The following is a 16362-nucleotide window of genomic DNA, read 5'->3' on the forward strand; positions in this document are numbered from 1 at the left end:
AAATTTTCTTCTCAGATAGCATTCTTTTGAGGTTTGAGAACAGGAAGTTAGTCGCTGGGAGTCAGATCTGAAGAAAACGGATGTGAATTCAATTTGAAGCCCAATTTATGGATTTTTGACATCGTTTTCACTGACTTGTGACTCGATGGATTGTCGCCCTGAAACAACACATTTCTTTTTCTTGAAATGCGGCCATTTTACTGCAAAATATAGACACCATAACCTTGCCAGTCGACTGTTGCATTTTTCCACGCTTTGAATCAGGCTTGAACATCTTCAACTCCAACTCCAGACGCTGAACCCGATTTTCGACGGTTTCCAAACATAAATCGGCCAATACTGCTGCAATTTCACATTCGATATTCGCACGGAGTTCATCAATCGTCGCTGGCTTGTTGACATAGACCATAGACTTGACGTAGCGCTACAGGAAATAGTCTCACGGCGTCAAATCACACGACCGAGGCGGCAAATTGACCGGGCAATTTCATGAGGTAACACGTTCACCAAACTTGATGTTCAATAAATCGATTGTGACATTCGCTGTCTGACTTGTGGCGCCGTCCTGTTAGAACCACAGATTGTTTAAGCCCATATCATCCAATTTGGGCCAAAAATATTCGGTTATCATTGGGCGGTAACGATTCCCATTCACAGTAACGTGCCGATCTTCATCATCACGGAAGACACCGTCGACCCATAAACCGCAACAAACCTTAATTTTTCGGGATGCAATGGAAAATCATGGAGTACGTGTGGAATGCTGCCTGACCTATAACGCATACTTTTTTTATTGACGAAGACATTCAGCCAGAAATGAGCCTCATTGAAGAAGATTTTTGATGAGAATCCGGATCAATTTCAAGTTGTTACTCAACCCAATTCAGGGACATACGACGATTCTGCTGGTTAAGCGGTTTCAGTTCTAGCGTCAGTTTGATCTTGTAAGCATGTAAGTCAAAATCATTTCGCAAAATTCGCCACAAAGACGACACAGAGATTCCAACGCTTGAGAACGACGAGAGACTGATTTGGGTCTTCCTCAATTGATGCTCTAGCGGCAGTAATATTCTCCACACTACGGACACCTCTTTGTCTCACTGTCACGGGAACATTTTGTGCTGTGCCTGTGGACTCAAACGAGAGGCGCATTGTTGATAATTTTTTGAAGTGGGCGTGGCTCCATCATCTATATATATCTTCAGAAACTCCGAAGCTAACTTAAGCAAATTGCCAAAATAGAAGCCTATAAAATTGGGTTAAATCGGAAGGCAGCCATAATATTGGCTCAAAAGCAGCGTTTTTTGAAGGCAAATACTTGTTTGTACATCGAATTTTTCTTGCTAAAAATAGTATATGAAATTTAAAATTATATAAAAAACTCATCGTTTATCAATTTGAAGCGCAATAAATACCAAAATAGCAACAATAAAAGCACATTAAGCACAATTCCTCACAAAAGCACTTCAGATTACTCAAACCATTCGTCAAATGGGGAAAAAGTGAAAATCACAGCAAACAGCAAATCAATTGAATATAACGCCAGAAGGCAGACGATATATCGACGTACTTAAACCGTTATTTGTCTCAGACATGGCCGCAGACACATCGAATTGATTGCGCTGAAACTGCAAATCACATTTACCTCCGATCGCCCAATGGGGGCATTAATAATGCAGACGGAACGTTGAGTGCGACCGTGTTGGCCCAATGCCAATTGTGAAAATACGACGTAGTAGAAAAATATATATACTATATACTTCTACAGAACCATAGATCAACCACACAAGCGACGAAACAGACGAACGATGACGTCAGCTGAAACATTTTTGAGACAATAAGTGCAGTGACGCTGCACAAAATGCAAAACAATGACAAAGAGCAAATTTCGACAATGCCACAATCGGCAAATAAAGATATTCAGCGGAATATTCAGCAAATTGTGAAAACAGAAAACAGCACAGGGGTACGATTCGTTAGCATTTTAGCGACGCAGCTTGCAACACGTTGCTGCGGCGGGGCAGTCAAATGTTAGAGGTTAGCAAGCAAGAAGCAGAATATTTTATATTTTTCAACAAATGCAAACGTGAGTTGGAAATTTAAGCGGCACACAGACACAAACATAGATATAAATATTTATTATACAATTTTAGAAGGAATTGGTGGCACGAAATGCGTTCAAGCGCATGACAAAAGGTCTGCGTAGGCCTACAAAATACTCTGTGTACAGGTGGCAACGTTGGAAATGCGTTGCGTTTTTGCTACTCAAGGTTCGCTTGGTCATAAATTACGAGCATCATGCCATATTTTTTGTTTCCAACTTAAAAAGTGCGCATTTTTTATGCATTCGCTCACTTTTTTAGGTTTTTGGGAGTAGATTTTGTAAGCCTGCCAAAGCATATGGGCCTAGCATGACTTTAAAAATTTGCATAGGTAAATTTTTTAGCACAATAGTAGAAAGAGTGTGTGTGCCTTAAAACAATATTGTTTTCAAATCCACTAAATTTTGACACAAAATATTATAAATACGGTAATAATAATGGATTACAAGTGAAGCTTAATCGAAGCTAGAATAGTAATACTCCATAAAAGCAATAAAAACTATAACAGTTATTATATATTAAAAATAATTATTGAATAACGTGCCTATATTCTCAGAAACTTTAAGAAAGGTGCATGTCTTTGATAGAATACAATTTTGCGCCTGGATGTAGGCAACGTTTTACTAAACCTTTTAATTAATGTTTTTTTTTTAACTTTATGTTTAATATTATAGAATTGAAATTGGATGAGCTAATAAATTGATTCCAATCTCTTTAAGCAACTTAAAAGCTTTCTTTACTACCTAAAACTACACATTTTAGGTTTTGGAAGATACTACAATAATCTAGAAACTTTATCAAAAGAATATCATAACTATTTAACTCATAAAATAAAATGACTGAGTATATAGATATCTCCCAATACTTTTATAGGTATAATATAGTATATATCGATCAATAATGTTTACAGTAGTCATAATACATGTAAAAGGTTTTTCAATAGGCAACTACAAAAGTAGACCGAAAGGGTCAGCAAACGACGTCATATTTTTCCCGCTTCTCTGACATTTCTCTTCAGTAAGATTTGCCATTTCATCATGGAAATATATACGATCCAACAACTAGAATAATTTTAAAATTTACTACTGAAATTAAGAGTCAGTGGCCTCAACTTTAAGAGCACTGCGTTCAATTTATGGTCGACATAATAGTCCTGTCAGATCAACAATTGAGCGTCTAGTGGTAGTAAACCACAGTACAGTACAATATGTTCCCGAGCCAGTGAGACAAAGAAATGCCTGTAGTGTTGAAAATATTGCTGCCGCAAGCGCATCAATAGAAAAGACCCAAATCAGTCTCTCACACGTCGTTCTCAAGCGTTGGGTGTCTCTATGACGTCGTTGTGGCGAATTTCGCGAAAAGATCTTGGCCTACATCCTTGAAAGATCAAACTGACGCAAGAACTGAAGCCGCTTGACCACCAGAATCATCGTATGTTCCTGAATTGGGCTGAACAACAACTTTTAAATGATCCAGATTTTCATCAAAAAATGATCTTCGCCGATGAGACTCATTTCTCTGTGAAAGGTTTCGTCAATAAGCAAAATGTGCGTTATTGGTCAGGCAGCAATCCACACCTACACCATGTGTCACCATTGCATTCCGAAAAAATTACGGTTTGATGCGGTTTTGTTTGTCGTACATCTTCTTTGATGATCAAAACCGACACGTTACTGTGAATGATAACCGAATATTTTTGGTCCGGATTAGATGAGATGGACTAGGATAATATACGGTTCCAACAGGACAGCGCCACAAGTCAGACAGCGAACGTCACAATCGATTTATTGAAAACCAAGTTTGGTGAATGTATTATCTTGTGAAATGGCCCGGCCAATTTGCCGCCTGAGTCGTGTGATTTGACACTGTTACACTACTTCCTGTGGGGCTACGTTAAGTCTATGGTCTATGCCAACAAACCAGTGGCGATTGATGTACTTCGTGCGAATATCGAACGTGAAATTTCAGCAGTATCGGCCGATTGATGCTTGAAAACCGTCGAAAATTAGATTCAGTGTCTGGACTTCTACAAGCCTACCTGTGGTGGGCATGCAAAAGAAACCTATTTCCCTATATGTATAATAGCATCGAATGTACTTTCATAGGAATAAAAAATTTCATTAATATCTCAACTCGTTTTATTTCAAAAAAAGACTTTTGTAGCGCTCTTATTGAAACCACCAATATATATGCACATATCAACTTCTATAAATGTACCAATATCGCTAATACTATTTGATAAATTACAATAATTCTCTTTATAATTTTCAGGATGAATTGGAAAAGGCTGACGCTTTTCTCGTAATCTACTCTTGCATTGACAAGGAGTCATTCACACGCGCCAAACATATACTATCACGACTGCAGGATATGGATTTGATACGCACACGTCCGATCATTTTGGTGGCGAACAAAATTGATTTGGCACGTTCGCGTGCGGTTTCCTCACAAGGTAAGCGAAACTGAGAGTTGCAAATTTAAATGCAGAATGCAATTGCACACGAGAAAAGCAAAGCAAGCGAAGCTTTAAGAACACAGTCAGCTTTTATTGGACGAAAGTGAGACTTAAAGGAATTTTAGTGCCTTAAAACGAACAACTTGTTATTTCCGTGAATTAAGCATAGATTTTCGTTTAATATACAATAAATTTCATAAGCGAAAATTGAATAAAAAAAATTTCTTGAGATACATATGTTAAGCTAAAGATATAAATTTAAAATTTCATAACTGCCTTTTCAGCAACAAAAGTTTTTTTTTTTTTTGAAGAAAACGCATGCTTCAAGTGTTAGCAATAATTTTGCACGCGTTGCCAACTTTTGCAAATTAAAGGTAATTCATTGCGTGCTTCAATAAGCTTTCAATTGCACAGTAGCATACTTTGAGGCGCTGCAAAAATATATATACATGTGTATGGGTAAGGGTGTAGCTAATTGGTTGGCTTTACGCGCACTTCAAAGCGCGTTAATTAGAAGACTTGCGCCGTGTAACGGTACATTTGAGCTGAGTGTTTAATTAAAGCAAAGGCATACGGAATGAAGCAAGGCGTTAAGAACCGCAAGTGTGATGCGGAATTTTTCATTCTCTAATACAAGTGTAGTACTAAAGCAATTTGAGTTTTCAGTTTTTTACGTTTTATTGAGGAGAATTTGATTTTTGAAGCACAACTTTTAAGGAAAATTTCTAAGAAAACAAAAGCTTTTGAAGCAAAACTTTGCTATAAAAATTTCTTAGAAAGCAAATTCGCTTTGGACCACCCATACATTGATATATTTGCTTTAATAGCACTTACCTCTAGCACTTAAGTTCACATTGAACCACAAAGTTTGACTGTCAACTATCGAAAACTACTAAAAAAAAAACTTTTGAACATGACAAACTTCTGGCATACCGTCTTGTCGAGTCGAAATAGCTGCAGTAGTGCAAGGAATGTCAAAATGAAGAAAGAAAGTAGTTAGACAAAAGAAGAGCGAAAACTTTGCAAAAGCAGCATTAGATATTGTGCCGTGGGAGAATGCGTGTAAAGCAAAGTTTTTCAATTTTTTTATTTTTTTTTTTTGATACCCATAACAATGTCTAATGTACAAATGCATGTCTACACACTTTTTGCTTTTCTCTTTAATTTCATCTCACTTCCCTCTATTCTATTACCATTCGCAGATGGCAAATGCGTCGCCTGTACTTTTGGCGCCAAATTCATTGAAGTCTCGGCGGGCATCAATCATAATTGCGACGACTTACTGGCTGGCACTTTGACACAAATTCGTCTCAAAAAGGATCAAAATTTATTGCATGTAAGTTGTAGCATTAAAGTGTCGAATTTGTGTTGTCTCTCGTCTATAGGCATTGGAGAATATTAGAATTAGTGCGTATGCGTGTGTGTTTTAGAAAAATTAGCAAAAAAAAATATTGATGAAAATAAAATTTAAATATAAAATTCCTCAAAGTGTCACAGGTGTATATACGAAAAATAATTTAAAATTGTATTTCCCGGGATAATTCAAAATTTAATTTTATTTTATTTTAACTGCCTGTCTGTCAGGCGTGACGAACAGTTAGGTCGAAAGAATAATTGGCGTTCACAATTGTGTAGTTTAATACACATTAACACACACATAACCAAAACTGTTTCATAATTCATATATTAAAAACTTCATATTCGAAATAATTAACGCTTTTTATTCTTCTTGTTCTTCTACTTTATTCATGCCTTCTATAACTACTATTAATACGATCATCATTTCATACATGAATGCTGAAATCATAAATTTTCTGAAACCTGTTATTGTCTTCACTAATGCTTTCATTATTTATAATTTTAATTACCATTACTTTTATGATTACATTTTTCATTACCATTAACCTTAATATTACCAATAACACTACAAATAAAAATTACATACCAACTAACGACAACACTACTACTATTGTTTTCAAAATTAAATTACAAATTACATTAACATTACCAATACGATTACAAATACTAAAATCTGATATTGTCTTCACTAATGCTTTCATTATTTATAATTTTAATTACCATTACTTTTATGATTACAATTACCATTACCATTACTATCAATATTATTATTTAAATTACAAATGCAAAAACACATTCCAACTTACAACATAACTAATATTATTTCTATAATTAAATTATAAATTACATTAACATTACCAATACGATTACAAATACAAATATGCTGAAATCACAAATTTTCTGAAACCTGTTGTTGTCCTCACTAATACTTTCATCATTTATAATTTAATAACCATTACTTTTATGATTACATTTAACATTACCGTTAATATTACCATTAATATTACAAATAAAAATTGCATACCAACTATCAATATCACGACTACTATTATTTTTTAATTAAATAATAAATTACATTAACATTACCAAAACGATTACAAATGCAAATAACATTACAATTACAATACCAACATGATTACTCTTACTTACATACATATATCACTTATAATATCATGATCATTATTAATAATATACATTACATTAACACTAACAATACGATTACAAATAACATTGCAATTACCATTACAATTATAATATGAACACGATTACTATTAAAATATCATTCTTAAAATCATAATTACTTATATCATTAATTTTTCAATTTTAATTACAATTCTGGTAATCATTACATTTATAAATATATTTGCCGTAATCATTGCCATTGCACATCTAACTAATCTGCCGTAATCATTATATAACATACTATCATCATTACAAACACCATTACAATTTTCATTACCACAATCATAACTTTCACTGTTTTCTTTTTCATTCCTATTAATATTGCGATTAAATTACTATCACCATTACAAATACAATTACCATTACATTTGCCATTATCATTTCACATACTACTCTCTACAATTACCACCTACCAACTTATTTGTGATTTGAAAAAATTCTGCCTCTCCGACTCAACTCCTAATGTAAACACCATTATAACCACTGCTCTTCCGAATTACCCCTACCAAATTGATTGGCTTGTTGTTGTTACCCATCTCTCTTGAAAACCAAAACTCTCGCCCTAACCCCGACACTATTATTTTATAATAAAAACCACCATCTCCTTTGAACAGAATCCAGATGGTACTTCACGTACTGGTTCTAAGAAATCCAAAGACAAACATAAAGATAAAGACAATAATAAGATTAAAGAAAAAGAAAAGGTTATAGACAAGGCGCTAGAGCACAATGGCGCTGATTGTGTAAATGAGAAAAATTCTGAAAATTTGGTGAGTAAACAAAAAATCAATTAATTCAACAACGCAATATTGGAATCTTTTTATAGCATAAGCGTGTTTTACCCTTTCCTTCAGCCCAACTGTAAATAGTATACCGTATGATCTCTTGTTGTAAGGGAATTTTTGCTACGAGAGATTTTTTTGCCAAGACACCAATGTAAATTTGAAAAAAAAACGGTGTTTTTATATTCGTTTAGAAAAAGTATATACATACATATAATTATATATATATAGACAATATATATACCCCATGTGTTTATATAAGTAAACTTTTGCATGATTGTAACCCTTAATCAATCTATATTTGCTTCAATTTTTGATAAAATTTTTCTTGCCTATAACGAGGATGGGAATACATAGTACATATGTTTCAAAGAATTAGGCTCATATAATAAGATTCCGATTTTAGTTTCATATGAAAAAAGGAACTGACAATTTGTGAAACAGAGTACACCTCGCAGCAATGCCTCTAATGCTACCTGAATGAAACGTGACCGTGATCCAGTAGTCTAAAACTATGCTTGAGGGCGAGCTGCTCTTCGCCTGTTTTCCTGCGGCTTCGTCCCATCGTCGCCCTTCATCAATAAGATAAAAAAAAAAGAATTATCAGAAGTAGACTCTGCGGCGCAGTGATCTAAATGAAATGAAGAGAGTCTCAGAATACTCCCTTTCCAATTCTACCCAGACTTTTACTCTAACCAGCTTCCCTGAGTCTTACAGCGCCCTCCTCAGCAATGCGCCGGCGGGTATGTCGAAGGGTGCTATGTACAGGGTTTGCCCGGAAAGTAATAGGACTGATTTTCTTTCGCTAGCAAGAGGGATGTGTTTCGGTGGTACGAGGCCTTTTTGAAGGGCCGGGAAGAGGTCGCTGATGAAGACCGTGCTGTCAGACTTTCGACAACAAGCGCAAGGTTTTGAATTCAGACCGTCGACTAAGTATTCGTTTAATTGCCTAGATATTAAATTTTTAAAAATCTGTGGTTCATGACATTGTGACGGAGCATTTGAATACGACAATGCCCCGGATCACACCACCTTTCTTGTGAACAGGTACCTAACCAAGACCGACATCCCAACGCTTCCGCAGCCGTCCTACAGCCCAGATGTAGCTCGACCCGGTTTTTTTTGCTTTCTTGCCTGAGAAGGCCGATGAAAGGCAAGCATTTTGAGGCGACAGGAGGGATCTAAGCAACATGCACCTCGGTTCTCAAAGCTGCTCCGAAGAATGCCATCCGTGACACCTTAAATGCTTGGAAATCGTGCTGGCAGCGCTGCATCGGCGCAGAAAGAGCCTATTCTGAAAGATTTTAAAGAATTATAACGATTGGTTCAATAAATTTTTAAATCGGCTTAGTCCTATTACTTTCCGGACAAACCCTGTAAAGAATGACATTCAGTTCCATTGTCGATGTTGTTAGTATACACTAATGATTGCAATGAGCGCCTCTTTTTGGACATTTCAAGCTAGCGGGAGTCGAATTGATGAGCTCGAAAAAACAACTCTTGAAAACCAATATGACAAAACAGAGACATAAGGCATACTTAATAAATTTAAAGCAAGTAAAATATATTTATATACCTAGACTCACAGCCACGAAGACTTTATTATAGTATGTACTTTCATTTAGGGGCTTTTGAGAGTTTGAGTAATTTACTTATTTTGATAAAGAAATTTATTTATTTTTATAAAGTTGTTGAAATAACTTAAAACAAACATATTTTGAGGTTTTTATATAATTAATACTTTAAAAAGTATATGTACATCTGATATCGGTTTCTAATGTTCATAAATTATAAATATTTATATTAAAAAAATATATTTAATTTTTTTAAACATTGAACCCTCAATTTTACATACAGAAAACCCACTTTTCACTTTTTTAACTATAATCACAATCAACTACAGTCATCCTTTATATAAACTAACTTTTATATAACCATTAATATAACTGTTATTATAACCGTTTTTTGCCAATATTTAATGTTTACACCCATTCTTTTTATATACGAGTATGTATGTATACAAACTCTAATCGCACAATGCACTTTCAGGGCAATCGAGATGGTGCCTCCTCGCCGGCGCACTGGTATAAGAGCCGCAGCGTTGTATTGGCCAGCATGAAGGCGCGCCAAATGCTCACCTGGATACTGGGCAAGGAAGATTCGAAATTTAAAAATTGCGAGAATCTACAAGTGCTCTAAAAAGCAATGCGACGGAGCGGGTGACAGGGTCTAAGTGAGATAAAAATAAGAAGAAACAAAAAAGAGTAAACTAAATCAAAAACTGGACTGTCTGAACAAAGTGAAGGTTTGTGGCACTATAACGGGACACCTGTGTGTAAATAAAATAAAATGTGCAAATGTAGATAAAGCATTTCATATTATTTATATACCTATATTACATAATACATTACGTTACTAAACTACATATGTATATATATGTAACTAGCTAGATGTATTGAACTTAACTACATATGTACAATATATGTATGTATTTATAGATGTGTATATAGAAATATATATTTACTCCAAATATGTGAGTTTAGGTTAGGTGTGACATGAATCAATATTCTTATACCGAGATATATAGTTGTAGCTGTAGGTAACTCTGTATGTATTTGCTCCATAAATTTAAATGACGTTCTTTTTTCAAGCGATAAAATCAAATAAAAAAAAATAAATGGCAACAATTTCATAATGCCCTAACAAAGCATAGCAAAGCTCTTTCCTAGCCAAAAGCTGGCGAGCATGCGCTTTGGCGTTCAAACCAATTACCTACAAAATGAAACGCAGCACTTTCAGATATAACGGTTTCGTTTTAAATTTAACTAAACAACAGTTGAGAGAATTGTCCAATGTGTATTTATAAAATATTGTAAACAAAATATTATGAATATTAAAGTAGTTGCATATTTGTATAATTGTTAACAAAAAAATTTATGTAGATTAAAAAAATATATATATAAATGTGTAAAAAAATATGCCGCAAAATTATAGTTTTGACTTTTAAAGCCTTTTGGTCGAAAATTTCAAACTAATTTCAAGCATGCAGCTAAGTCTTTTCGAAATTCTTGTATAAAAACAAACTCTTGGCAGCACTGCCGCTAAACCGTTATTAAGGAATTTGACAGTATCAGCTGATTTGCTGACGTCAGATAGCAATTAAGCTCAAGAAGTTTGTTGTAGGTCTTTCTCCGTTCTCCGCAAAATGCTTACGCATAACCTAACTTTTTTTTAGAAACTTTTTTCGCTCCGGTTAGCTTCATTATGTCAAATCCATATTTTCTTATAAACTTTTTCTAAAATTCAAAATATCAAACTTTTTCATTGAAATCTCTTCTTTAATACAAAATATTTCTTAATTTCTCTTACTTAAAAAAATACTATATCAGCATATTAATACAAAATCAAAAGTAATTAAGTAATTTAGGCTTTAAGTGAAATAACTGTACATAATAGAACGAAATCATGAGCTCAGTAAAGCTTTACAAAAGGGAAGAAGTTTGAGTAATAGTTAAAAGCATAATAATTTGTCAATGCAATTTTCTTCAAAGTGTACTTTGATTAGAAGTGTATGTATGTAATTAATGTTTGATTTTGTATATTATATATTCATCAAAGCTTTCTTCCCTTGCTTAGTTTTTAAGGTAACTATTTTATAAAATCAGATAACTAACTGTAAGCAACTATATACCTATTATATACAGATATATATTTCTGCCAAAGTGCCCATTTCTTAAATGAAAAAATTCGTATTAATCAAAATTATTGAAGAAATATGTATGTAAATGTATAGACTATACCTAATGTTTTTCTAAAAGTAAACTGTTAACAAAGCTCTATTATATTTACATAGCTAAGTTACTAACCTACAAAAAAATTTAATCTAGAAAACTATTTACTGGGAATATCAATCTGTTTTGAAGGGGGTAAGGTGTCGGTGTAGGCTATAGAAACTATTTTTTTGTTGGCAATTTTTTGGTTTTATTTCTTTTTTTTTACTTTTTTCCACATTTAATCTAAAACACTATTTCTTTTCCTAAAAAGCAGGCAGCATTTTTCAAAGAAGGGTTAATAGAGAGATAAACTCAAATACTTTAGTGATTCGGCAACTCTGTATAGAAATTCGATTACAGCAGCCATTTTGCCGAATTTTAGAATAACTTTTTGGGCTAAATTTTATTAAGTTGTGTAAAATAAGCATTAAGAATATTATAACTACTTGGAAACTTAAAAAATCGAGGTTTTTTGCCGAAGATATTTAAATTTTCAAATATTCTCCGAAAAATCGAAGGTGATCCGGCAAATAGTGGGAGATTTGAGCATATTTATAATAGATTTTTAAAATGGTTGTAATCGTTTCAAAAAACTTTAAACATGTTTCTCTGGAAATTCTGTTTTCAAAGTCGGTAAGTAAGACGCCTCCGAAAAAGCTGGACTAATTGAATTCAAATTTCATAAAACCTGTTATTTTGTGAGATATTGGTCGAAGGAACAAGAATTTTCATACCATACTTTTATTTCGTTTTTTCACAAGAATCAATATTTTGGCTAGTTCTTCTATCGATCCTTGTTTCAAATTCTTTTAGTTTTTGAATGTCTCATAATTTTAAGCCAAAAATCTTTCTCACCGCACGAAACCTTATTTTTTTGATGTCTTTCTGGAAATCCGCTACTATAGAAGGGGATCGAAAAATGTCGACATATGTATATCTTTACCAAATATGGGCAAAATTGAGTTAATTCTTCCTATGTGTATCTTCCACGAACCAAATATAAATATTTTCGAACTTCCTGTTCTTTTCTTACCGCATCTATCGGTCAATATGTGAGAAATATTAATGAAATTCCTAAATTGTCCTATTTCTAATAATAGTGTATCCTCCCGCCTAAAGGGGTTATATACAGTTAGAAGGCCGAAGCGAGTATTACAAAAAATAATAATTTGGAAAGGAACTACAGCTGATCTCTGGGAGCTCCTCTCAAAAAAGACCTTTTGCGACGATCACTATATCTCTGAACTGGATCCTCTCAAATTATAAAACCTAACAGATTTCGTTGAAGGTGAACCTAGTAAAGCGAATTGAAGGAATAAGCAAAATAAAATTGTTTAACCAAATGGCGATTTCTAAAAAATGGATATTTTTCCAAAATTTCGGCGTTAAATTGTTTACAAAAAAAAATATTTATATGGATGAAATCACGGCGATAGTCTCCCTAGTTGAGTGTAAAGTTTTGCCAATATCTGAAGTGGATTCTCAAGCTTTGATTCTTGTAAGTTGAAAGAGTATGAAATGTTCGGTTAGATCTGAACTTAGACCGTCCTTATTGAGATTTTATTTATTTATTTTATTATACTTACCAATTTATTTCGCTGCTGTTGATTTTTTCTTTTTATTTCATTTTATTTCTGACATGTAAGAGTTTGAGGTTTACATTGCCACTTCAGTCAGAATAAGAGCTATAAATAATAATAGTAATATGTAATAAATATGAGAAATTAAATTTTTGTTTACTTATAATAAAAATATTATTTAAGGCTATGCATTATTTCACATTTATAAATAAAAATAACTTAAAGAATTCTTCCAACTTCGCCAAACAATGTCTTCGTGTTTCAGCTTTTATATTAACAAATTTGTAATTATTTTCAATATCAACAAAAATGTAAAAAACAAATATTTTTCCTCATTTTATAAAGGCTGCTGCTTCAAAATCTTAAAAACCTACAACAAAAAGTTTATTCTAAACTAATTATTATTGAGTTTTGCCATTTTTTAAACGCAATCACCCATTAGACATTACTACATTGGAAAATTGGGGTGTTTACAATAGAAATCTGTATTTATAATACTTGTGTAAAAATCTATATAATATGTATATGTATTTGTCTTCCGTGCAAGTATTTATAAATTAACTGAAATGTTTTTCATACATATGTACGTATGTATGTTATTAAAAGGATGAACTAAATTAAAAATAAACACAAAAAGTAGGGGAATAATGATTTTATAGCATTAAGTCGATAAGCAAAACTTTTTGAAATGAATTTATTGATGGGAAATGAAATGAAATATCAAGGGAAATTTCAGAAGGAAAATTGGCTGTCATGTTTTGTGAGCGACCAACTAGCCATGCAAAACATTTATAAATATTAACTGCTGTACATACATATGTACATATTTAAAAGTAAATTACTAAAGAATATACATAAATATTTTGCAACACAAGAGAAACGAGCGAGAGCAACAATAAATCAAGTGGAAGCAACAATAAACAAGTATTAATAGTATTTTTTTCTGAATTGATGTATGTATGTATGTATGTATAATAATGAAAAACACCAATACAAATCAATAGCTATTAATTAACAGTAAAATGTTTACTCTTTTAAGTTGTCTTGTGTAATCAAAAGTATAAATAAAAATATAAATAAAAATACAAATAAAAAAGAATTATGACTTGAAAGAATTTAAAAATAAACTAATTAAACAATAAATAAAATAAAGCGAAGAAAGTAAATGTTTAACTAAATTGTTGAATTAGAACTTTTGAACAGAATTATTCAAGGATCTAAAAATTACGGAAAATAATCGTAAGTATTCTTCTCTTTTATTGACGAAGACACCGTTTACGCGGTTATAGCCGATTTAATCGTAAGTATACCCGATCAGAATATAGCAAAAAGAGTACGACAAAAAATAAATAATTAAACTAATACTTTAAGAAAATATTAAAATCTAATTTTTTATACATATCACTGGAATAAACAATATATCGTTACCTGAAATGCAAAATAACGTAACAACATTTTCAGAAATTTACAGTCGCATGAATAAAACACGAAAAAATCGAACCTGAGTGAAACAAAATATTAATATTGGTTAAGACTGGTTTATATATGACCGCAGAACAGAAAATGTTGAACATATGCATTTTGCATTTCAGGTGACGATATGTATCTTGTCATTTTTCGAATAAAATCCAGTAAAAAAACAATTTTAATTTACCGCTCCTATTTCGATAATATATAGATTTCCGCTTTGTTGTTATACTATAACTAGTATTTAAAATATTTTTAGAGTTACGGTTACCAGTTATAAAGAGTTTTCCAGTAAAAGTGGAATGATTTCTTTTCAAAAAAACACACACTAACAATAAATAGAATAGAGTTCTGAATATAACATCTTAAAAATTGCATCCTCGACTTCTTTTGCAGACACGAATACTCTATCATTCACTCCGCACTTATCTCAATCATGAATTCGGGGTAATGTACATACATTTTTTTTACACTATCAGAAAATAGAAATTTTAATAAAAAAAAACCTACATAGTTAAAAAAAACTGGTTATTTGAATTTGTCTTATACATATGTACATACATATATGGCGTTTAAACTTTTTTTCATAGGGCTCGCCTGAAGTCGAGGTAAAACCTCTTACGATGATTTTTTCTGCTTTCAAAAATTATAGACGCTGATCATTGATTATAACTACAATTGCTAATCACAACTTAAACTGTACTAAATTTATCACGCTCAATCATCTGAAACTATTCTTATTAGATGGCATGAATCATTAAGTAATACGTGATATTATGCATAGAGCCCTTATTTATCAATGATCCACCATAAAATGTTAATATTTTAAATAATATTTGTAAATAACAACTAATAATAGTGATTTCTCAGTAGTACTACGCCATTTGCTTAGCTACATTTTTAAATCGCGTGACACTCGCGCTGCACAGTGACGTTTTTGACAGTTGTGTGCTACTTGCACATGCTTATTACATACTCGTACATGTATGCACATACGGTGCACTTATTTGTCAAGTGATTCAAAGCGAACACGGCGCGTAAAAGAAATGATTTGAGGGACTCACGCAGGCTGCACTAGTAAGAAAATGTATGAACATATGTATGCATACACATACACAACCACACAAGCGGCGAGCACTTACACACACCTGCACGAGCACGTTACGAAGCTGCGCGCTGCACTTGCTGTTGTTGCACTGATTTTTTGGAAATTTATTTGCTGCATTTGCCGGCGAAGCAACTCATTAAAAACACTTTCACACGCAAGATTTAGTCATATTACGTTATGTACTTGAATTAGAATATTTCGCACTATTCTATAAAATAATATTTGCAAAATACTGTATGTCAACTGTTAATTGCGTCGGAAGGTGCGAAAACGAAAAGCTCAATGTCCGTTAATTGAACTAATTAATTTCGAATAAACAAAGCGTTGGTTTGGCCGTGATGTATGTATTTTGACGGCGCCGAAAATTTATTTTGCGTGCCGGATGCTCAACTTGGAAAGCGGAAAGGGGTTTTGGTTACGGGAAATAAATTGTGAATTGATGTAGATTTTAAAATAAATTGATTTTAACTGAAAATAATTATAAACGGTTGAATAAAAATTGTTTTTGAGAAAATATTTTGTGGAAATTAAATATTTTGATCAAAAAATGTCTT

At 32.8% G+C, this 16362-nt stretch overlaps 1 protein-coding gene across 3 annotated transcripts in view; it reads left to right on the plus strand.

The window, feature by feature from the left end:
- The window catches only part of LOC105234256 (GTP-binding protein RAD), a 140066-nt gene extending 128990 nt beyond the window's left edge, over positions 1–11076 (plus strand). For 2 of the 3 annotated variants that reach the window (XM_049453816.1, XM_049453817.1), the window contains 4 exons: positions 4374–4554; positions 5760–5893; positions 7713–7868; positions 9930–11076. In XM_049453816.1, coding sequence (XP_049309773.1) covers positions 4374–4554; positions 5760–5893; positions 7713–7868; positions 9930–10079 — 621 coding nt within the window. In that variant the 3' untranslated portion in view covers positions 10080–11076. The remainder of the gene's footprint in view (positions 1–4373; positions 4555–5759; positions 5894–7712; positions 7869–9929) is intronic. The other variant, XM_049453818.1, reaches the window with a different exon arrangement.
- Positions 11077–16362: the final 5286 nt, after the last annotated feature.

The sequence above is a fragment of the Bactrocera dorsalis genome, chromosome 3 (genome assembly GCF_023373825.1).
Source record: "Bactrocera dorsalis isolate Fly_Bdor chromosome 3, ASM2337382v1, whole genome shotgun sequence".
Classification (NCBI taxonomy): domain Eukaryota; kingdom Metazoa; phylum Arthropoda; class Insecta; order Diptera; family Tephritidae; genus Bactrocera; species Bactrocera dorsalis.